Source organism: Lagopus muta, chromosome 1 (genome assembly GCF_023343835.1).
Source record: "Lagopus muta isolate bLagMut1 chromosome 1, bLagMut1 primary, whole genome shotgun sequence".
Taxonomy (NCBI): Eukaryota; Metazoa; Chordata; class Aves; order Galliformes; family Phasianidae; genus Lagopus; species Lagopus muta.
Window position 1 is genome coordinate 46,603,940 of NC_064433.1, and position 24,410 is coordinate 46,628,349.

General features: G+C 41.0%; 2 protein-coding genes across 12 annotated transcripts in view; both read left to right on the forward strand.

The window, feature by feature from the left end:
• Positions 1–5,259, forward strand: part of NR1H4 (nuclear receptor subfamily 1 group H member 4) — a 40,391-nt gene extending 35,132 nt beyond the window's left edge. For all 8 annotated transcript variants that reach the window (XM_048967275.1, XM_048967259.1, XM_048967249.1 and 5 more), the window contains 2 exons: positions 3,022–3,135; positions 4,598–5,259. In XM_048967275.1, the coding sequence (XP_048823232.1) occupies positions 3,022–3,135; positions 4,598–4,836 (353 nt within the window). In that variant the 3' untranslated portion in view covers positions 4,837–5,259. The remainder of the gene's footprint in view (positions 1–3,021; positions 3,136–4,597) is intronic.
• A 383-nt stretch (positions 5,260–5,642) lies between these two features.
• Positions 5,643–23,582, forward strand: GAS2L3 (growth arrest specific 2 like 3). 4 transcript variants are annotated; one of them, XM_048933347.1, is made up of 9 exons: positions 5,643–5,688; positions 9,947–9,994; positions 10,965–11,133; positions 12,601–12,719; positions 13,318–13,459; positions 16,522–16,585; positions 17,256–17,394; positions 18,568–18,675; positions 19,371–23,582. In XM_048933347.1, the coding sequence occupies exons 2-9, from the start codon at positions 9,965–9,967 to the stop codon at positions 20,778–20,780; spliced, it is 2,181 nt and encodes a 726-aa protein (XP_048789304.1). In that variant the 5' UTR covers positions 5,643–5,688; positions 9,947–9,964; the 3' UTR covers positions 20,781–23,582. The 4 variants fall into 4 exon arrangements, with proteins under 4 accessions (XP_048789304.1, XP_048789306.1, XP_048789305.1 ...); XM_048933349.1 differs by lacking the exon at positions 5,643–5,688 and adding an exon at positions 5,744–5,976; XM_048933348.1 differs by lacking the exon at positions 5,643–5,688 and adding an exon at positions 8,741–8,843.
• The last annotated feature ends 828 nt before the right edge of the window (positions 23,583–24,410 follow it).

Genomic DNA, 24,410 nt, shown 5'->3' on the forward strand with positions numbered 1-24,410 from the left:
TTTTGCTTTCTAGTGGAGCTTATTAAATCCAAACCGAAGCGCTTCCAATCACATTGGAAAACAGCCCCCTCTTGTGATGGAACAGCAGTTTGTGTAATGTGTTCATTCAAAACGAAGAATTAACCGGGAAAATTAATTAACCAGCACAGATGGGACAGGGGCAATACCAGTAACCAAGAAAAAAACAAAACAAAACATTGTTCTAGACTTAAAATTGCTCTTTTGCATGGTTTTGTTCATAATCGCATAGTGATATACATCTGTTTAAAGATTCCAAATTTCTGTTTGTTTTTTTTTTTCATAAAAGCAGTAAACATCAGCTGCATTGCTGTTACATTCCTTTTTGTTACTCCCTTTTACCTATTCTGTCTTATTTATCTGAATTGAAGTAGTGCAGAGAAGCCCTCTGATGTAATTTTATTTGCTTTCACAACTTTTCTTTCATCCCTTCCACCCTCTCTCTCATTTCTAAAGTTTCTTAATGTTAGTCTATAAGCTTTCTGGTGCAAGGACTATTTTACTGCATACTTGCACATGGGCTCAAGGAGGACCTGAATTTAGGTATTTCATACCTTGCACTTCACCAGTGTCTCTTTCATCACACTTCTCTGCTTACAAGGGTGGATAGTGATAGAAGGGGGAATGGTTTTAAACTGAGACAGAGGAGATTTAGGTTAGATATTAGGAGGAAGTTTTTCACACAGAGGGTGGTGACACACTGGAACAGGTTGCCCAAGGAGGTTGTGGATGCCCCATCCATGGAGGCATTCAAGGCCAGGCTGGATGTGGCTTTGGGCAGCCTGGTCTGCTGGTTGGCAACCCTGCACATAGCAAGGGGGTTGAAACTAAATGATCATTGTGGACCTTTTCAATACAGGCCATTCTATGATTCTATGATTCTTGTATTAACAAGGGAACTTGAGAAGCTCTGTGGTCAGTAAGACAATGAGAAAGTTCACCCAGCTGAAAATTAATCTTCCTCTTCTCTCCCCACAAAATAAAATAAAACAAAATAAAACTACTTAAGTGATGAAGATGCAAAACAAATGAGGAGACTCAGTCACAGCCCACTTCTTCCTGTTCCCTGCCTGCTGCCAAGATGATGTTCATTGTGACACCTTGCTTGAGGAGTACTAAAAATACTTGTAGTTGGCTCTGACTTCTCTCATTGCTGCTAAACTATTCACAAGAGGAATTCACTTACTTCACTTCAGGGCTCAACTAGACTTCCTTGTTTCATATTTCCAGATTCACGTGAACCTTTAATTACATGCATGTGTTCCCTACATACATCATACTGTAAGAAATTTTGGCATTTAAAACTGCCATACAGACAGGCAGTTCCTCAAAAGTTAGCAGGGGCAAGTGTTCAAATTTGTGAATAGTTAACTGTGATGACAAAGCTTGCAGCACATCAGTGCTGTGACTATTGCTTGCTCTGTATAAGGCTCCAGCTGTGTTATTAACTACCTTAGGTGAGCTCTTACCATATAGATCTGCTTAATGAACATGGAATCTTCTCAATCACATTGAACTTGTTACAAACACTAGGTTTGTGGTTTGTAATCTGAAGCAAACTTGCAAATGTCACGTATTTAAATATATTATTTAGCCACAAAACATGCCACACCATGCAGCACTGTACTTTTCACTCTGTTGTGTCACATAACTACTCTACTGATCAAAATAAGTTCATGAAATCATAGAATATCCCAACTTGGAAGGGATCAATGAGTCCAACTCCTCACTGTCACAGCAAAATGTAACTTATTCATAGTTCAGCCGAGTGACTTCATACTTCCTTTCTTTGAGCTGCATCTGCTGGATTTCCTTTTGAACTTCCCCTGTTAGAGGCACTCCAGCCTTCACAGCAGCCTCTAACTATCAGACCTGGGCTCAGCTACGTGTTGTATAAAACACTCTAAACTGCATGGTTTACAACTAAGTTGTAAAGCCTCATCCCAGAACAGCTTAAATATAAACAGACTGAAAGCACAAGAAATCCCATGGCTCTCCTCTATGGGAACAGAGGAAGTCCCTGTCCTTTCAGCCAAGAACCACTGGCTTGAATCTCTAGACTTTGTAGGTGCAGCGACTTCTGAGCTCAAGAGGCTGTTTGCAGTAGTCAATGGCTGCTCTGAGTAACTCTGACACAAAAAAAAAAAAAAAGGAAAAAAGAAAAAAAAAAAAGATGCCACAGGACCTACTTCTCTTTTACACCAAAGGTTAGAGCAAAATACATCTCTAATTGAAGGCTGTGTAAGAACAGTGTGACCCGATGACAAAGTCCGTAAGAGGAAGTCCAGTTGGTATGCCTCAGTGCAGTAACCCCAGTGGCTTTCATGATGGTAAGAGAATCACATGATCCCAACTCAAACTAGGCTATGTTTTCATTATTTATGCCTCTGTACTTTATAATACACTGGTTCATGCTAGGAGGTAGTAATAGTTGCAAGCAAGTTGATCTCAGACTACAGGTAATCCTAGACCTAGCTAAAGTTTCAGGCTACATAAAGGGAGCAATTACGTGTCTTTATGAAGACAACCAAAGTAACTGCCCATGGCAGTTAGCTGTATAGTAGAGTTGGGCTAAAATTAAGCCATTTGCCATGAGAGATTTCCATATACTTAACATGAAGGTGGGGAACATGAGACTGTTTTGCAAACTGTGAATACTGGAAAAAGAAGACAACTGGGAAATCAGCAGACAGCAAGAACACAAATTAGTGCTGTTACGAGGAGCTAGGTGGACATACCTGGAGAGAAAAGGAACTTACTTGAAAGAAAGACTTTGAAACTGCGAAACTGCCAGCACTTACCTGTTTCAACTCTGTTCTGGTAAACAAGGACATGCTTGCACTTCTGTAAACTAATTGTATTGCATCAGATCTGATTTGTGTAGTAAATTTCTCCCACGAAGACAAACAGTCATGGCTTTAAATATTAACTTAATGCTCATCAGCAATAAGCCAGACTATTTCAATAATTAAAGAAATAACATAGCTTTTATTTTCCTCTCAGGTATCTCAGACGAATTCATAACTCCCATGTTTAATTTTTATAAAAGTATCGGAGAGCTGAAGATGACACAGGAGGAATACGCATTGCTCACAGCAATAGTGATCCTGTCTCCAGGTAATTCCTAATTCAGAATTCAATGTTAGTGTGTTTGGAAAGAAAGCACGAAGAGTGTGACCTGAGACTTACGAAAACTCACTTTCTACACAGAGTAAGTGAGCATACATTCTAGTTTTCAGTCTATTCTGTTGTTCAACCAGAAGGCTGGTGACAGCAACAGCACCCAAGGAAATGGCTTGGACCGTCAGGGGATGGTCAGGCTGGATGTTAGGAAAAGGTTTTTCACCAGAGGGTGGTGGGCATGGAACAGGCTGCCCAGGACAGTGGTCATGGGACCAGGATGCCAGAGTTCAAGAAGTGTCTGGACAATGCTCTCAGACATAGGATCTGATTTTCGGGTGGTCCTGTGGGGAGCCAGGAGTTAGAATCAATAATCCTAAGAGGGCTTTTCCAACTTGAGATACATTATGATTCCATGATTCTATGAAATCCAAACTCCAATTGCACGATCTGGCTTTGTGTACAAGGAAAAAGAAGTGCTTAAATACCTTGCTTAAAATAATTGTTGGTAGCTTATCAGTGCTCAGAGCAATGGGCTTACTCCCTTAGAATATCCCAGTTGTGTTACATGTGCATTGCAAGTCCATTGTGGAATGGCACATGTTTTAAACGGCGATTGGGAAATCCTATGTATTAGAACTGAGAATGACAATGAAGGGCTTCAGCCTCTATGTGCAAACAGCAGTGGGAGAGAGCAAGAGAACAGCACGGAGTTGTCCTTTAGGCTGTAGAGAGCTGAAAACTGATCTTCTACAGTCACGCCAGGCTTTGCTGTAAAAAACAATTCCTTGACAAGACAGAAGTAACCTACAAATTATGGAGAAGTTGTACAGTGCCTTAAACAAACTGACTCCTGCAGGAAGGGAAAGGAGAACCCCGATGCCTCAACACAAAAGACTCAAAGAGCAATGGAATTGCTTCACCTTCACCATCTCACATGAAACTTACTTGGATCACTAAAGCTTCCAAGTAAGGTTTCATGCGAGATGGTGAAGGTGAAGCAATTCCATTGCTCTTTGAGTTAGTGCTGATTAGGAATGTTTTTACACTAAAAAATTAATAGAATCAATGAATCATTAATGTTGGAAAAGGCCTCTAAGATCATCCAGTCCAACCATAAGCCTATCCCCACCATGCCCACTGACCATTACGCTCAGTGCCACATCCACACAGTTCTTGAACACTTCCAGCGATGGTGACTCCCCCATCTCCCTGAGCAGCCTGTGCCCATGTCCAACCACTCTTTTGGAGAAGAACTTGTTCCTATGAAAACGCTGAATCAAAAAATACCAGGCTGAGGCATTTTTATTCCCTCTTCATTTGAAAAGAAATGTTCTTGTTAGGTGTGAACATCAATGCCCAATGAAATATATTGATATTTGTTCATCAGAGTAAATACTTACATTGTATCAAACATACATTTGCTAATTACTTCTTTCCCTTTTGAAACCAAAACCAGACCGACAATACATAAAGGACAGAGAGTCGGTGGAAAGGCTTCAGGAGCCACTGCTGGATATCCTGCAGAAGTTCTGCAAGCTGCACCACCCGGACAACCCGCAGCACTTTGCGTGCCTCCTGGGCCGCCTCACCGAGTTACGGACGTTTAACCACCACCACGCAGAGATGCTGATGTCCTGGAGAGTGAACGACCACAAATTCACCCCTCTCCTCTGCGAGATCTGGGATGTGCAGTGATGGATACCGGTTGTTTTTATTTCAGGACAAACATCTTTTTAAAGGACCACACAGCATTTATTTTCATAGGAAAAAGCAATATATCACAGTGCATTAATTTTTCTTTACTGCATTTTTATAGAAACTTGCCACGGAGTTCACAAAAGCCGTTTTGTGCATTATACACAGAATACTGTATAGCTGTCAGATTTCCACACGTGAGTTATAATTTTCTCTGTATTTATATTCTTTGATCGGAAAGAATTCAATGGCTCCTCACAGGAACCCCACTAATCCCTCCTGCAATTGCTCTCTTTGCAGAGTTCCTCTTGCAAAATGGGGCGATTCAGGCTTCCATTCACATTTTTCATTGCTGTGTTTTTGTGCTTGGCCTCCATTAAAGAATATATTCCAAATATTTACTGTAATAAACCAGCAGAAATGATTACTGCCACGGTGTGTAACTGAAATGTGCTCGCCACGTGAGACAGGCAAGCTCCGATTTCTTCACGAGATGAAAAATCGCCACGGGCAGAGGGACGCGCACGCACACAATGACACAGAAGTGTAACTTAATCTGCGTTCTTACTATTTCAAAGTAAAAATCAGGTTATTTTGCTCTTGAGCGGTAACGTCCAAGATCCTACCGCAGGACGGCGGCCGCAGCCTGACACCCGAGCCCCGCGCAGCGCGCTCTCGCAGAGGGGCTGTGGGCGGGCGGTTCCCCTGCGGGGCGCGGCTGCTTGTGGCGCGGAGCCAGGTGCAGCTCCGCCCCGCGGGCGCTGATTGGCTCTTTCGAACGGAGCGGCCGGCGCGGGGCGGGGGTGCCGTGCTGTGTGGCGGCGGTGCGGAGCGGTGGGTGCCGGGGTGTAGGTGAGTGTCTGCGGGTGGGCAGCGGGAGCGGGACGGCGGTTCGGGGCTCGGTAACTCTCGTGCAAGGGAAGTGCCGCGGAGCTGAGCGCGGCAAGGCAGAGGGAAGCGTTCGCACGGAACTTTGTGAATCAGTTCTCGCGTTTGGGGGTGCGGTGCTGGTATGGTAGGAAGCGTGCCCCGTGATCTGGGCTACAGTGCCCATCGGGGTCGCTTAGCGAGCTGGGAAATGTTTCCTTTCTCTGCCTAAAGGCTGGCGGTGCTCCAGGGATGCTGTGTGCCTTCTTTGGCGTAAGTATCAGATAGAGACGAGGAGACTCAGGGCATAGCTGGCTTGTGCGTGGCAGTGATTAATGTGGCAGGTGGGTCTTTCATAATAAGATGAGATTTTATATCAAGTTTCAGCACGTTCCTCCTGCTGGTCAGAGGGCATTGAGCAGTGCTTCCCACTGTGTTACTTCACTGGAAGAAAACTGGGGTGGAAAAGTGAGAAAATAAAGCTGGTTCACGTGAAGCAGGATGTCTCAGTGCAAACGGTGACATGGGAGGACCAGAGGCTCTCAAACGGGATGCTCCTGTGGGGAAGGAGCTGTGACACCTCCAGGATGAAGTGCTTGCCCTGAAGCTCAGGTGGGCTCCAGCCCTGCCGGGTGCCCCTGGGGCAGTGTCTGCTCTCACTCGAGGATGTGGAAAGGCAGCCCCGAGGAGAGCTGCCAGCACACTGTGATGCCACTCCACAGCCCTGCCGTGCCAACTCGTCTGGTTCCTTCCCTTTCATGCCTCTGAGGCCTCCCCAGGGAGGCAGAACTCCTGCTGACTCAGCCGTGAGCGAAAGGGCTCTGTAATTGCAGTGGTGACAGGGAGTAGTGCTCTGAGGACGTGTCATGTTGTGCTAACCTCTCTTCTGAAAAAATCTTGGATGTCTTCTGGTAGGTTTCAACAGGTCCTGCTACGACAGCTTCTTTCATTTGACAGTGTTTAAAAATGTGGATTTCGGTAGGTGCTGTCAGGCTCGCCTGCAGATTCCAGCTGCTCTGGGCTGGTCTGCTGTACCGGCCTTTGGGTGCTGATGGAGCTGAAGATGAAGTGTGATATTTCTTAAGCAAAGGGTGAGGATGTGAAAGTGTTTCTTCCCAAAGGTTTTTAATGAGCCTGTGAATCCCTTTAAGTTCTATATGATACATGAATGGCTGCTTCATCTGCATACTAAATAGCTGTAGAGCTGTGGACTTTTTTGTTTCCTCGTAAACAGAGCCATCTAATGAAATGAGATTTGGATGTGGTTCATCTTGTGCTATAGAATGGCTTGTAATTAGGGTAGCGTGTCTTGCTGGTTGGGGCCCATGTATTCAACCTAATACAACTGATACTGAGTTAGATATCTTGGGCAGCATCTGAGAACATGTGCTTAGCACCCTGGAGTACTGGTGCTGAAGGACTTTGGTGCTTCCTCAGATTGGGGGGAAAAGTGGTGGACAAAGCAGTGGGGAACAAAGCAGTCGGAATGGTTTTGTGTGGCTGTCAGACTGTGTCTGCACCCCTCGTCCTGAGAAATGCCTGTCCCTATGCTGTGTTAGATACCTTATTTTCCACCTCTCTTTATTAAAGCTCCAGTCCTTTGCTGGAGGCTCAGCAGTCAGCCAGCTGAAGGTAGCTGTTGCCTTCCCCAGTGTATAATTTGGGGCTGCCCACCTGTCTTGCTGCAAATCAGCACTGCTGTATCGATCTTGCCATCAGGTGCTGTTAAGCAGTGTTTCTCCTCTCCACCCATCCCATGGAGCCTGTGGGCAGCAGAAAGGCCAGAGGAGATTAGATGGGATGTTTTTCCTGGGAATGGTGCTGGTGGTCAGGAATCTCTATATCTGCCAAGCACTGGGCTTTGTTACCTGATTGGGAAGCACTTTCCAGTTTCTACTGCTTCCCCTGTTTAAAGGGGGGAAGCAAGTAAACAGCGTTCCTAGGCACCTTTAAGATACCAGCTGGCCTGGAAATGGAAATGGCATAGCCAGACATGGCCAAATTACATATTATATATTCATTCTGGAGCCTTTTCTTTCACACCTGTGAGCCCTGGGCACGAACTGCTTGTTGAATGAAGATGAGTTGAAGAAACTGATATGGTTCTAGCTGGAGCTGCCTGAATTCAATGTCAAATGCATGTTTTATTAATTACGTACAAATTCTTGATGCAGAAAAAACCATGGGTTTTAGGAGAAATCCAATTTGGTTATGACCACCTGTTACTGCAGTGTTTTCCTCACCATCCCTCTCATTGCCAGCAGTGAGGCAGTGTTCATCTGCGTTCCTTGCACTCTGAGAACAGACAGATGTGGGATCTGAGAATGACAAACTCTTAAGTTAACTTTAACTGTCAGCTCAAAATCCACTCAGGATAGTCTGTTCTGATGAAATTTTTCTCTTAAATGCCATTCAAGTGCCCCAATACTAAGTGAACCCACATCTCTTTCTAGAGAGCCCTGATGCATACAGGCTTACAAAATGACTAGTTTTAAAACAGCAGGCCCCTGAAGTTTGAGTGCTACAACTCTTCTCCTCAATCTCCATATTTATGACCAGTTTTTGTTGGGCATTTCTGGAGAACTGCAGATGCTGAACATTTTTGTGATAGCTGTCGTGTGAATATTTTGCTTTGTTCTTGCTTCGAGCACTCCCTGTGAATTAGGCTGCCTTTTGTTCTTCCTGTGGCAGTTAGCATGCCAGATTGTTGGCCAACGTGGAGATCCTTGTTTTAATGAGACCAGCTTCTCTGCTGGCTGTTCTGCTGTTGTTTTATTTATTTCTTTTTGATCAATGAAGCCTCTTACTGCGACTCTCTTGGGACAATAGCTTCCTTATGCTAAAGGAAAATGTATTCCCCTGGACAGAGCTGTGGGAAGCATAACATGCTCATTAGTAATGCTTGGTATATACTCTGCCCTTCCCTTGTTCATTCATTGAAGAAAAAATGGCATTGTGGTGAGGATGGCTCTTTTTTGTTGGTTTTTTTTTCCTTTAGGAAATAAAAGTAAGGGGGGGTGGGAGGGGGGAAGATACCACTTAAAGCATCTTTGGTAAAGTTGGAGTAGTCTGGCAGTCCTACTAGAAGGAAGTGTCTTCAGTCTGGAAACAAAGTGCTTGCTCCATTGCCTATGATAGAGGTAAGTTGTCTGAAATTTCTGACGTGTGGTCCTATGTAACGCGTGAGACTCAGGTATGTGGAAGTATTAGATCCTCTGAGATGGGCCTTTTGCCTTAGGAAGGCGAGATTGCATCTGGAGCAGGAGTGAGGAGTTATTAAGTTTCAAAGGAAAATGTGTGTTTCACTATTGATGTCATCTGTCTGCAGTCTAATTTCCAGCCTGATCTTAACTAATGCACCAAGAAAATTGTTTTTAACTGGCTTCAAGACATATACAGGTATGTGTGTGTAGGCAGTAATTCACTCCGCTGCCATTGTGGAGACCTATGCTGAGGAAATTCCTCCTAATAAGTGCCTGTGTAGCTAATGCTGCACATTTCTAAACCTCGAGTCTGTAAGGAGAGACTTCATGATTCCCAGCCTGGTGAAGAGTTTGTGCTGTTTTTTCCTCTTGTTGAAAACACTGATGGAAAAGGAATGGGGAAGTGTTGACCTAATTGCATCTAAAACTTTCCTTAAGGATTGTTTTGCAAGGGCATTGTCCTTATAGCTTGCAGCATTGCATCAAAAACTTACGTTCATGGTAGCTGCCTGGAAATCTACGTCAAAAGCCATATAGAAATTAATAAAACTATCAATTTCTTTTGTGTATCTATGCAAGAATAAATCTCATTCTTAGAAGTGATTTCATCAAGATTGTTCTTAATCTTTGAAGTATTTTGTGTAAGCTCAGGATGTGTATGTGTGTCTCTGTGCATGTGCAAGATATGCTTGGGGTAGGTTGGAAAGGAAGAATAAGTGCCAGCCATGCCAAGTCTGAGAACTGTTTGAGTATTGCTTTGGAAAAGCAAGTGCCTTACAGCTCCTTAAACCAATGCAACCCTTTGAGCATTATTTATGCACTTGAAGTTAGTTGCTACTTTAAGCTGTAATAACTACTACTTTATTTGGAGACAGAGTGCCTAAGGAGCCTGAATACTGAATTAACACCTTAAATACTAAAATAACTATTCCTTTCTTGCATCTGTGTCTTTTTAGAATTGCTTGTGTTTTGCCTGGTGGGTTTTTATTGGGATGTTTTAGAAAGCGGGATTGACTGTCTTTAAACTTCTCTTTCCCCAGAGGGAGAAACTGATGTAAATGCTGGTGACCATGCAGAATGCAGTTCAGGTAAATGTCTTTTGTAATGTTTGATTTCTATATTATATGTTTTTATGTAAACATCTACCCTGAAGCAGATGAAATGATAAAATCCCCAGAATAATCTCTAGCCTTTTAAACAAATAAATAAATAGGAGTTTTCCCTTTCAACAAGTGGAGCACTGTGGTGAGGTGAGGTAGGTAACCCATGTTGTAATCACATAGGCAATACTTTCAGTTTCTAAGTGCTGTTTCCTGAGAAGTTTTCTAAGTTAAAGGATAAGAATATTTGAAACTTTATTGATTTTAAAAAACAAAAACCCACAAAACCCTGCATATAAGTAAATTGCTACAAAAATAGAAGTTTACATTTTAGATACACATCCCTCCTGAGCTGAAGAAAGTAGCTAAGAATATTGGAAGGACTCTTTCTCTTTGGGAATTCTATCCATGCCATTTCAGCATGATCCTTCTCTTCAAGTGTGAAGGTATCCATCAGTCTGAAAACATGGGATCCTTAAGAGAAATGCTAAGGATTCATGTTCAAGAGCTGTCTATGCTCACGTTTCTTCTTTTAGTATCAGCACTTTAATGATTTAAACTCTAAGTGCACCTGAAATGATTGATCACAGAAGTCAGTAGTCTATAATGAGTTATATGATAAACTACAGGTTGTATTAATATGTGGTGAGGAGGAAGAAGACAGCATAAATGAGTAATGTTTGTTTTGTTTGCCTACTAAAGAAGATCTGCTTATAGCCACAATAGGGTAACTGAGAACAAGAGAATGAGCGTGGTAGTGCTTTCGATGCAGGAGTTACTAATGAGAACTGTACCATTCTTGATTACTGCTGTGTTGGTTTGGTGTGTCTGTCTGAAGGGAAACTAAAGCTTACTCTTTGAATTATGCTAAAGATGTATTATTCAGAACCGTGAGACTCCATCCTCTGTCTGCAAGTATTACAGCTTACTGTCTTGCACATACTGAAATCTCCTGCAGGTGTGGTTTGGAGATGACCTTCCTTTAAGTCCTCGAAGTCCTCTGACTCCCAGACACGGCCCAGGTCTGGCAGATGTGTGCCTGTATGACCAGTGGATATCTGTGCGGCATGAAGCAACATTGGTGCCTATGCAAGAAGACCTGTCAATCTGGCTGTCTGGCTTGCTGGGTGAGGTTAAAAATAAATCATTGTCTAATAAATTTCAAAGCACATTCAAATATCCAACTCAACACTGACACTTAATATCCATAATATTAATAGCATTTGAGCCTGAGTGATTAGGAGAATTGCATTAAAAATGCATGTGCTGGTTTCAGATCTTATTAGCTTCCAACTGTTAGAGGTAAGGTGGTTACAGAGAATCAGAGAATCACAGAATGGCCAGGGTTGGAAGGGATCTCAAGGATCATGTATCTCCAACCCCCCTGCCACAGGCAGGGCCACCAACCTCCACATTTAATACTAGACCAGGCTGCCCAGGGCCCCATCCAGTCTGGCCTGGAACACCTCCAGGGATGGGCATCCACAACCTCTCTGGGCAGCCTGTTCCAGCACCTCACCACTCTCTGTAAAGAATTTCCCCCAACATCCAACCTAAATCCTCCCTCCCTCAAAACCATTTCCCCTTGTCCTGCTGTTATCTACCCTTTCAAACAGTTGATTCTCCTCCTGTTTGTAGGGTCTCTTTAGGTACCAAAAGGCTGCAGTGAGGTCACCCCACAGCCTTTTTTTCTCCAGGTTGAACAAGCCCAGCTCCCTCAGCCTGTCTTTGTAGGGGAGCTGCTCCAGTCCCTCATCATCTTTGTGGGTCTCCATTGGACCGTCTCCAACAGCTCTCTGTCCTTCTTGTACTGGTGCTCCAGACTTTGACACAGTACTTCAGATGGGGCTCACAGGAGTAGGGTAGAGCGTGACAATCACCTCCCTGTCTCTGCTGGCCACTCTCTTCTGATGGAGCCCAGGATATCATTTGCTTTCTGAGCTGCAAGCGCACACTGCTGACTCATGTTAAGCTTTTCATTCATCGAGACCCCCAGGTCCTTTTCTGCTGGGCTGCTCTCAAGGACCACTCCTTCCAGTCTGTATAGATGCCTGGGATTCCTCTGGCCCAAGTGCGAAATCTTACACTTTGCTGCATTGAACCTCATTAGATTAATCCTTCTAATTTATAGTTCTGAGTCTTGTTAGTCTAATTAAGTGAATATTTGATTTTACTTTATTTATATTTCTACTAATTTTCAGTCTTTGAAATCCCTTTTTCTTTTATTATGTGGAGATATCAGTGGCATATGGTTGGGCTGGACAATCAAGTATTTATTTAGAATGAATGTTTTGGAAATGTCTTTCTAAAAGCTTTCGTTATTTTATTATTTCAGCATCAACTGATTTTATTGGTCTAGCCCATAGACGAGAAGAACTATTAAAGTTAGTCAGCCTCTGTTAGATGAGCATAAGTAACAACAGTGCTGAGTGTTGGTCATCAGGCTTCTCTTCTTTGTGGGCTCTAGTTTAACTGAAGTCTTTAGCACTGGAACACTCTTGGAGATGCCTCTGAGTTCACGTGAAATTTCTTTGTGTTCTGTGGAGTAATTCCAGTACTGGCTCTTTTTTTTTCTTTCTTTTTTTTTTTTTTAGGAATAGAAGTCACAGCAGAGCAACTGTTGGAAGAACTTGATAATGGAGTACTACTCTGCCAATTGATTGGTGTTCTTCAAAACACAATTAAAAAATCATGTAGCTCAAATAATTTAAGGGTGAGTTATATTTAATTTTTTAATACATAGATAAACACTTTAGTAAGGAAGGAAACTTCTGTATTTTTGTCCAAACCTTTTTGTTTAACTTTAAAGTAAATTAGTGTTTGTTTTAAGACTATTATCTTAAAACTATATTGTCCTTTTTTCCCATATTATTTCCTCTGTTTTCTAAACTGAGCTTGAAAATGTTGCAGTGAGTTTAAGTTTAGTTGATCTGGGGTTTTCTGTCTGTGCTAATTGTGTGGCTATGAATAGAACTTGGGAGGAAGGAATCATTATCTAGACATGGGAAATCAACAGATATAACCCAGCAGAGGGGGAAATGGGGAAGCAACTGTATAGACAACTTTTTGGGAGAGGTTTCAGAGCTAAGTATTGTAATTCTGTCACTATTAACATGGATAAGACTAAATACCATCTACTTTAGAATAGCTTTTCTAATAGAATGCATGTTGTTTTTCTTGAACCAATAATAAATACCAACCACTGCTTCTGTACTCCAAATTTGGCTTTTTTTCTTTCTTCTGAAAATGTGCTTTGAAATCTGTTGTCAATGTTTATGTGCACAGTGTACTTTGTTTTCTTCTCTTGCCAGAATTTTCCAATGAGAAAAGTTCCATGTAAGAAGGATGCTCCATCAGGATCTTTTTTTGCCAGAGATAACACAGCCAACTTTCTTAACTGGTGTAGGGCCATTGGAGTTGATGAGACTTACCTCTTTGAATCTGAAGGTTTAGGTAAATCTACCTTTTTGTAAAACTTTTCATGGTCCACATGTGGATAACTACCTTGCCAGGGAGAACTATTGCATGTAGTCCTACAAAGCTTTTGTCATGACTGCGTCTGTCTTGTGAAACATTTATTTTTAGGGCAGTGTTTGATGTGAAAGCACTGAAATATCAGTTCAGTAACTTCTCTAAAGAGAAGGATGTTTTTCCAGGCTACTAGAAGTTGACACGTGAGATGAAGAAGGGTAGTGATAGCTGTGCAGTGAACTCACGTGTTTTTCTTCTGTAAAAAGCCCTGCCAAGAAACAGAAGTTGTGCTGTCCCTTCCCTTCTCCACTCCTCATTCTTTCTGTACGCTGGAAGACCACAGGGCCATGGAGTCAACTCATGATAAGATCCTTTATTTAGTATTAGAGAAAATTCTATTGGAGAAAGCATTCAGAATAATGCACTTATGACTACTAAGTTTGGTAACTGCATCAGAGCATTGGGGCTGAAATGACAACAGTCTGTTGGTAATTAACATTTAGTTCAAGTCTTACTTGGTGTAACTATAAACCATGTGTATTCTCCTGTCTTAACAAGATAATTATACACACAGTTGGCAATATTTATTTTTATGCCTGCCACAGTGCACAGCCTTGTAATAACCAACTACTAGACAGATAATTCCAGAAGGAATACTTTTTTTTTTTTAAACTGTTAATTAAGAGAAACTGCTTCCATTGTATGGAAATAATGTAATGCTCTTCTACCAATTATTATGTCTCTAGAAAAATAATTAATATAAACTTCTCTTTGGCAAGTCAAATCTTAAAAAAAAAAAAAAAAAGAGAGACAGAGGGAAGAAAAATCTTCCTCTGAAGCAGAACAGCAAAAAAAAATGCGAAGATCCTTTGTTTTCAATAATCATATGAATATGTCACAAAGCTTACTAGATTTTCTTGAAGTCTTTGTGCCTTTTAATGCTATTTAAATGGGAGGTGCTGGTTTGACTAGCTGCTTTTCTTTTAAACTCTCCTTGCTAGTTGGACTGCCTGTGCCTTCCCTACTGCATCACGCATCTTTTAAAGCACTTGAGAAAACATCCTTATTTGCATCTGTCTCATTCTGGTTTAACTAGGGACCATATCTTTTTTTCAGACCCACAAAACACAGACGAGCGGGAGAATTGAGATATAAGAAAATTAGTTCTAGTATTTTTTAATTTTAACTTATAGGAATTACACTGCTTAAACATCTGAGTTCCTTTAACTGGCTGGGTAACTAAAACCAGTTTAGCCTCCCTGAGATAAGTAGACAGGATTTCATAAGGCTGTGGCTTTTGCTCATCGTCAAGTGTTTTGAAGTCTGATTCTAACTCATGACACAAGCTTGCTGTGTGGCATAAATATCGTCTGTGAGCCTATTTGGCAGTTGAAATGAGCCGACATGAAGTCTCCTTGATGACACATTCTTTCCATTGATGTTCTCCATCAAACTTTCAAGCTGTTCTTTATGAATGAAATAGGGGAAAGACAACCTGGCAATTGCCTTTTTCATGTCAAACATGTGTAGCAACACCTCCTGATAAATGTGGGTGGCCATGGAGAAAATTAAATTGTTCCTGAGTTATCGGAGTGAATAGCCATTATGAGGTGCCCTTTAACATCGTCTTGGTTTCTGCTAGGGGTATATCTGAATTTTTCTCTTATGGATTCAGGCAAATTATGCCTTTTCTCTCACAGCTGACAAAACCACTTATGAGAAAAAAAAAAAAAAAAAAAAGATGAAGAAAAAATCTCTAGTACCTTTTGGATTATGGCTGGGTCAACTTTCTGTTGAATTAGCTATCATAATCAGATCCTTTAATAAGTAGAATTACAAGTTGGAATAGATTAAATAACTTTGTGAAACTAGATGATCTTTCCAACATAAGACATTCTGTGTAAGCAAGAACATTTGACTTCATGCTCAGCTTATACATTAGTAAATGTTTTAGTCTTGTTTAAAGTGAAATCATTTTACTTACCAAGCTGAACGTCAGAAAGATATTAGGTTTAATCCGTAAATATGGAGCTGGCTTATTAAGTTTCTCTTCAGAGTGAATTTTCATGTTCTGTTTAATATTGGACTGCACAGCATGAAGGAAGTTTATCTAAATGGTACACCATATAAAATTCTATCTACAGTTTTTCCCATTTCTTATGCTTAATGGTGTGTGAAGAACAATGGCGTGTGTGTAGAGTGAAGCAAGCTCAATGACATTTTTTCTAGCTTTTGGTTTCTGAGTTATTGGGCAGCATTTCTCAATGGCTAAGAAAGCATGAGGCTCATTTGTGTTCTACAACATTCATACAGCTGTTTGTGGGCTTCTTAGAAATTGTTGACAGAGTCTCAACTTTGAGGTTTAAATGGGGGCTGAGGAGGAAGTAATTACTTGTATGATGTTTTAAACTATTCTCTGTCCCTTTATTTTTCCCTAGGCTCTGCAAGAAGCAAAACCAAGATAGACCTAAAATAGACCTTGTTTTCTTGTGCTCTTCCATTCTTTAGAGTGGCATTAAAAATAATTGAGTGCTCTCATTTCAAAGTTGTCAAGAAAACCCAAGGCAACTGCCAGAGTCATCTGCATACAATTTGGCTATCACTTCATCTTTCCCTCTCATTCTTCAGCTTCAGGATTTGTCTGTATTCATGATTCAAGATTCAGGAGCTCATGATTTCATGTGCCTACGTGATCAACTGCATACAGCTGTTAGAGCTGTTCTGAAATGAGGTGTGCTGTGCAGTGAATGTAGGCAGAGTTGTGGAGAAGCAAAGCCTAGCACAAAATTGCTAATAACGTATCTGAGCTAATGTTTCTGCTTCAGTGTGATCACTTCCAATACCTGCTATTTGAGTTTGAGTGTTTGACCAATATCATCCTCACCCCTTTCTTACAGTCAAAGGTTTCCACTCTCTTTCTTGCCTCTGAGCAGAATGATGGCTGCATTGCAGTCATCTGCTCCTTATTCTCTTTATCCAATTGCAGAGGCCTTCCCACAATAAAAATGGATTACAACTTCCTTTTATTTTTGATTCCTTTTCAGTTTTGCACAAGGATCCAAGACAAGTGTATCTTTGTTTGTTGGAAATTGGACGCATTGTATCCAGGTATTTGATCCACTGGTGACTTTAAATAGAAACCGAAGAATGTATTCATTAATCAAAAGCTGATGGTCTGTGGCCATTAAATGCAAAGCAGTAGATGTTAATTATGTGCAGAAAGTAATGAGTAGCACCTCTACAACCACTGTATCAGTATTTTGTATAAATATTTATTGCTTTATTTTCATGGGGAGGTGCTGATCCACACTGCTTCTTATGACCATATGTTTAAATGTTACCTTCAGCTTATAGATATGTGTACATCTTGGAAGAATTTGATGAATAGTACTGAAGGTCTTTAAGTTTCTTGGAAGTTTTAAGAAAGCTTTAAATAGGAAGCAACTCTTTATTGTTCTCTAAATAGACTTCTAATTTGTTTCCAGCACAGAGTAGAAAGCTTTAAGGTAGTTCCTGGCCAACTCAGATTAACTGTTTTTCAGGTTTAGCAGTATTGATATTGCCTTCCCTGGTAGCTCTAGGACCACCTTGGTGAGAACTTCTTCCAGAAACTTGGAGGTCCTCCTTTTCTTTGGATTATCAAGACAGTTATTCCTATGACTGCTGTAGTGCTGTTCACTCTTAGTCTAACTACTCACAATTTTGCTTGCTTGTTATAATCACATCTTTGTTTTCTTTATCAAATTATTAATTAAAATTTCTACTTATCTGTGTTGAGATATGGAGTTGAACCTCCTGTGCTTGTAAAACTGGAGAAGGAAATTGAGCTAGAAGAAACACTGCTAAGGACCTCTGGACCAGCATCACCTGTTGACACAGCAAAGTCATGTTGTCACCATGGGGAGCTACATGAGGCAGTAAGTACTTATTGTGGTCTTTAAACTCTTAGCTTAGTGCTTGTGTGATATGACAGAGGCCGATTTTCATCTAATATCTGCGAGTCTTAGAAAGAAAACAGAAGTAGATATACCTCTTTGAACAATAAACTTTGTTTTAATGTAATAATAATACTACTGTGTATATTTTGAAGTTAATGCTTCAGTGCATGTAACTTACCTTGATTTGCCCCTTTTGTTGCTTTGAGCTGCCTCTCATTGAAGTGTTGTGCATCAATATGCTATGGCTAACGTGAACTTCATAAAGCAAGATTTGATGAAATGCTTTGGAAAAAAAAACCTGCATAGCCGTACGAATTGGAAATTAACGTATGCAGGAAAAGAAATTACTTGTACAACTTATGAATTGGCCTGAAAGAAATGGCAAACAACAATGAATACAGAATAAGATTTGAAATTTAACTTATTTAAACAGTCCTTTGTATTGTAATGTAAAGCTTTTGCATCTTCGAGAGCATCAGCCACCGGATCTCCACACTCTGATAATTCACTAGTTTTGCTGCTTACCAAAAATTTTGACCTTCTAATTTCTTTGAAGCTTCTAATTGGCTTTAACAGACACATCCTCTCTAACTCTAGACTTATTTGGGGGCTAGCTTTCTCTTTTGTTCATTGTTTTCCTTCTTGGGTGTCATGTAGAAAGTTAACTTAAAAGCTTTCTAAAAAGTGAGGGATAATGCTGAAGTGCCCCTGGATAAGGTGTAGCAATGGAACCGGTTGAGTGTTGATTTAGTCATAAAAGAGATCCAGGTACTTGCATTTCAATTTCTTGAAAGGGTTCTGTCTGGAATTTGATACTACTATATAACAGATAGATTGATGGACAAATCTTTATATTTTTAAAGATTTCTATTTTATTTTAAATAGAAATACATTAAAATTGAAAAAATTGTGAAAATTGGATTTAGATGACTCCAAGATATTTGACTGCACATACAGTTTTATTCTGTCTTTTGTTCTCTGTTTTGAAGCTTTACGTAGCTAGGATTCTTCTTGTGAGGGAATAAAATTTTCGTGTTTCCTTAAATTAAGGGGAGAAAATATTTAATACAAAGAGATAATGGAATCTCAGTAAACAGTTAAACATATGCTTCTGTTAAAATACTAATACATGCTTTCAATATAAACAATTAGGTTAAACACATAGCAGAAGATCCACCTTGCAGCTGCTCCCATCGATTTTCCATTGAATACTTATCTGAGGGACGTTATAGACTGGGAGATAAAATATTATTCATACGAGTAAGTAATTTCTCAATGTTAAAATCTACATTCAAAATGGGAGAGAAATACTTTTAAGTGAAATACCTTATTTTTGTGGTATTATTTCAGGCTTACAGAGTAATTTAGGGATACCACATGATTCAATCCTGTTCAAAGCAGGTCTGGCTAAGTAGATCTTACAACCACTGATTTTATGGTTAGAACCATGCTAAACTGAGAAAGTTAATGCTTTTTTTGTTTGTAAAATTTCAGTAGTGGTTTGTAGTATACCTAAGGGTAATACAACATAATACCCTGAAAACACTGCTTGTTCAAAATTCGTACACATGAGCTTATACATAATTTGCAGCTAGCTGAGCTAGTTCTTCAAGAATAAGAATTTGTGGGATTGAAAAAATGAAAGCATTCATAAATTGATCAAAACTGGTATCTAAAACTGTATACTAAGTAAGGATGCTGACAGAATGGTTAATATATTTTCTACATATACGCTTTCATTGTTTCCTGACACATAATGACTCCTTCTGCAGGAAAAACAAATAAAAGATCTGGGAAGTATAAATTTCTTAGTTATTCCATAATTTTTTGTCTTAAAATGATTCTCCATAAGAAAGGAGATCCTATATCAATTTAAATATTTCATAATATGAGGTGAAGACTTGGTGCTGCATAAAACAAAGTTTCTAACAGTCTTCCGTTCCCACCATTCTCAGATGCTCCACGGCAAACATGTCATGGTCCGTGTTGGTGGAGGATGGGACACACTCCAAGGCTTTCTGCTTAAGTATGATCCCTGCCGAGTGCTTCAGTTTGCAACTCTGGAGCAAAAAATCTTGGCTTTTCAGAAGGGAGTCACCAGTGACCATATCTCCAACTCAGCAGCCAGAATTCAGGAACCTCCTGTCATGAACCCAATGTCAGCTGTCAGTATGTTTCAAAAGCAACCAGCAAACCCTCCTACTCCTGTTCCAGCCCTAAAAGCTGTCCATGGGGCAACAGTTAAGAAGCCTTTGTCTAAACATCCTCAGTCTCCTGCCCTGACTTCACCGAAGGTGCCAGTGCACACATCCTCCGCTGCCAAGTTGTTGTCAGCCAGACCCAAACTAGCAGATGCTCAGTCTCCTTTCAAACCATTGATGGGCACCTCAAAGAAACTGGCATCTCCTGCGCACCACTCACCAGCTCCTGTTCCTTCACTGCCTGCAAGCAAGAGTTCTTCATCTACAAGATCAAGAGCAGCTCTTGTTCACTCTGAAACATTACGCAAACGTATTCGCTCCCCTGATGCTCCAAAGGTGAGATTTGCCCCAGCCCAAGGCTCCCCAGCAACAGGGATGCATTCTGCGCTCTCAGCATCTAAGAAGCAGTTGTCTCAGTTGCCTGCAACAAGTGAAACATTGGCTTCGAAACAGAAGTGTGTCCCCTCTAAATCCAAACCTGCATCTGTCACTAAAACCAAGGTAAATTCTGTTGCTCCAAGACCAGCCCAGCCACCTGTTAGCAATCTGCGTGCTGTTGCCAAGTTTGCACATTCCCAGCAGCTCTATGTGAAATCTCCTTCTGAAAATACTACTCAGGGATCAGGAACTGGGTCTCAGCATCCTCGGAAAGCTCCACAAACAGCTTCTGATCTGGCAAGGAACCTGAAGACTGCTTCAATCCTAAAGCACTCAGCTTCTGTACCTTCCCTGGCAGTTAGTAAATCATTGAAGTCACCACCTACACTGGGATCCAGAAGCAAAAATCTAATAGCATCTGTCAATAAGACACCAACCACAGAGCATCTAGAGACCCAAAATGTCAATAAGCCCCCTGAGGTTGGATCCTCCTCATCCAAACCTCCTGAGCGCACTCCGCTCTCTGTTGTGCGGCTTCCTCAAACTTCAGCCAAAGTGGCAGTGACCAAAAAAGCAGTGCAGCCCACCACAAAAAGTCAGCCTTCAAGCACAGACTTGCAAGCCAATGGAAACTTGGTCCCAGCAGCCAAGAAACCTCTCTCTAAAGGAAAATCAGCAACAGCTTGTAACAAAGGAGCACCTAGTGCATCGAAAGGGCCTCTTCTGAAGAGCAAACAAGATGACCATTATTTTGTTATGACTGGGAGTAAAAAGCCCAGAAAGTAAACCTATCTGTTAACTTCTGTGGAAGTCCCTGTAACATTCAAATGGGCCTCTGAAAATTGCTATGCTAAGGACAAAAATAAGTTAACTGACACTACATGTGCCATTCCAAATGTTAGGCATGATTACATTTTGCTGCATAACTTACAGTAATAACTGTATTTATTTTGCAGTTTTAAAACTTGTTTTAGATATATTTACAAGTAAGCTTGCTTGCACTGTGGAATAGAGGATAATCATGTTTGCTGCTAGCCTGACCTGCTGTGAAGAAAGGCAGGAGAGAGGAAGGGGAGCTGGAATGCTGCTGCTGTTTGTTTTCCAGGGAGTTAAGCTGAGCAATTCTGGTTGTTCTAAGCACATCTGCATCAAGGCCTGTGGCAAGTGATAGAGCTGTGCAGATGCTATAAAATTTCTAATACCTCAAACAAAATTGTTGAGGGTTTTTTCCCTTTTCCTTTTTTTTTTTTTTTTTTTTTTTTTTTTTTTGAACTCGGTGGTGAGGCACTGGCACAGACTGCCCAGAAAGCTGTGGGTGCCCCATCTCTGGAGGCATTTAAGGCAAGGTTGGATGGGACTCTGGACAGCCTGAACTGGAGGGTGGCAGCCCTGCTCGTGACACAGGGTGGGACTGGATGGGCTCTATGTCTCTCCAAAGTTACGTCATGCTATGATTAGAGAAAAATCTCTAGTCGTCTTCAGTTTGACTGCTGTAGCTATCAGCATTCACTATGCTCCTACGTGCCTAAACAGGGCTTCAGCTTGCTTGGGCGTGGAGCCTTGGCTTGCTTTAAATTGTGCATAGGAAATCATGGCCTTGATCACTCTTTTTTTTTTTTTTTTTTTTTTTTTGTGCCTTAGCATTGCTGCTTGTAAAGGCCTGGGGAGACAACTTTGCAGCTCTTGCTGCATGGGAAGAAGTTGCTGTGAGGTCATTTTCCTGCAGGATGGACACCATGGGGCTGGTACAGGGCCTGCTTGGGCAGAGCCTTGCTGCAGTGCAGCAGTGGCCTTTTTCTGTAAAACTGAACTGCTGAATACTTATTGATGCTTGAGGTTTATTTGTGTGGGCAATCTTAGTCTGTGTTGGCCTTCATTTTGTTTATGGAGACCTTGCTAGTGGCTCTCCTTATTACTTTTCCAGAGATGAGGAGTAGTTTCCCAAAGAGCTACCAAGGGCTTGTCTTTGCCTTAATGCCTTTGGAAGTAGCACAGACTGAAGTGCCATTTACTCTCAACTCATGAAGGCTCTTAGTGGGTCCATGTTTCTCAGCAGAAATGAGTTTCATGGTAGATGAATAAAAACTACTGTCTCTGGAAGTAGCATTGTTTAAGATAATTTGGGTTTAATGAACAGTCAGTCCTATGAATGTCAAGGAACTCTCAGGTTCTGTGGAGAGACACTGCGACTGCAGACTTCCACAGGCTGTTGTTACTCCTGCTGTCAAGATATTTACTTATGGGTAGAAGAGGCAACATGGAAACTGCAGCTTCTGATGCTATATGTTGAATGTTTTCTTCCTGGAACTAGAATAAGCAAGCATTGTAAACTAATTATGAGTTTTCATGTGCAGCGGTGACGCTATCAAGCTACCTTTCTGAGCACCTTGTTAGCTTTGGTTATTTATCATTCAGCTATTTTATCAGATAAATATGCATCTCTACTGTACAACTCCTGTTTACAACCTGCTGCGAGTAAACAGGAAATAACAATATACAAACTATTGTAGGAAAATATCAGTTTTAATAACACAGCTCCCACAGACTTATGTTCAAACTTGTATGTGTGGGGAAGGCCTTACTGCTTATTTATTTTATAAATGCGCTGGCCAAAGCCACTACTGCAAATGTTAAGAATAGTATTGATTGTAGGGGAGTTAGGTTAAAATTGACACGCTATTTTATACTCTGAAAGCATTTTGCAATAGATGACTTGCTTTTAATTTTGATCTCCCATAGAATGAGCTCTGATGCAGTATCTCATGCAATAGATGAGTTGGGGTTTCATTCTGTACAAAGTCTGAGTGGGATGAGGTTGCTCTCTTCACAGCAGCCCATATGGTGCTGTGTTCTGGATTTGTAGCTGACACGGTACTGATAGCACAGCAGGATTTGGGCAGTTGCCAAAATTTGTTTGCATGGCATCAAGGCTTTCTCTTTTCCCCGTGCTGACCCTGACAGCAAGTGGGTTGGGAGTGGGTGCTTGGCTATTTGCTGGGTGGTTCAACAACCCTCAACACTTTTTGAACTGTTTACAAGTTTCACAGTACTACTATAAACACCAAGACTCTTGGATCCCTGCGTAACAGTTATCTCAGCATCTACCTTTGAAAGCAATTATTTGAGAGAAAGTAAAGTGGAGGGTTTCAACTTTTTAATGTGTTATCTCACATAATAGGTTGAATTTTGTTGTTCAAAGTGAAATGGAAAAGTGTAAACTGGGACACAGGCACTGAAAAAGGAAAAAAAATCATTTTACTGTTGAAAACCTAGACTTAATCTAAAGATGCTGCATGTGCTATGTATGGGTTAGCTTGGTTTGTTTTTTTATTACAAAAATAGTGTAAGTATGATCTAACTTGTGCAAATAATTGCAGTCTTCAACTTTTTATTCATTTTATAACTGATGATGTCATGTGGCACAAGGTGAGCTAATAATCAAAATGCAAGAAAATACCTCCTGCTGAAAATACTCTTTTCTCAATGTTTATATTGCCAAACAGTAAATTTGATCTTCAACTTGTACTTTTTGAGTGGGAAAGATTAGTTGGAACAAGAATCTTATTTCTCTGTATGCTTTTGATGTCCTTGAGTACTTATTCTAAATAAATATATACTGCACCTTTTTACATGCACACTTTTTTTTTTTCTACTGTCGTTTTTTGTGTTGGGGGGAAGGGGAGGAGGGGGAATGGAGTTTGTTTCAGAAGGGTTATGTTTTTGCTCAAACACGACTTAATTGTTAGTAGCTTCTGTGTCAGGGTATTATGAAGACATAAATAGCTATTGTTTTGTTTGGAGTTCAAGACCTCTGATCTGTGTTTCAGTAAAACAGTATTTGAGGAGATGGGGCTTCTTGCTCTTTCCTACTAGGTAATGTGCCTGAGTACTTTCAGATACCTCTGCAGTAGAATTGCCAGGTCATGATCTGAATCAATGGTTGAACACCAGGTGAGAAGGCATGACTAACCCAGGGAGCTCAGGTGCAAGTAATGTAACTGAGTGACAAGAAGAAGTGGAGCCTGGAACCACCCCTCCTCAACCTCACTTAAGGGTCAGCAGTTAAGGGAGCAGCATCTCTTTGGTGAGAGAGTGGGCTCTTCTCAAGCTGTCACAGGTCATTGGAAGGGTTGAGCTCATTTTCCTTCTTTATTACCTGCTGTTCTTCTATATTGCCTGTATCTCATATTTCTAATATCCACAGTCCAAATCTATTCTTCTAACTCGGTGGAGAGGAAATCTTAAGCTCTTGCTTCTCAAATTCCAGAGAAGAATGTAACTTCAAGTTTTGGCCCTGTTCACAACTAGACAATGGTAAATACAGCTTCATTGCTAAGCTGGTAGATCAAAACTAGGGCAGCTTCTCTGCTGGTTTGTGGGTGTTTGACTTAAAGCTCCATCTTTTACACTTAAGTG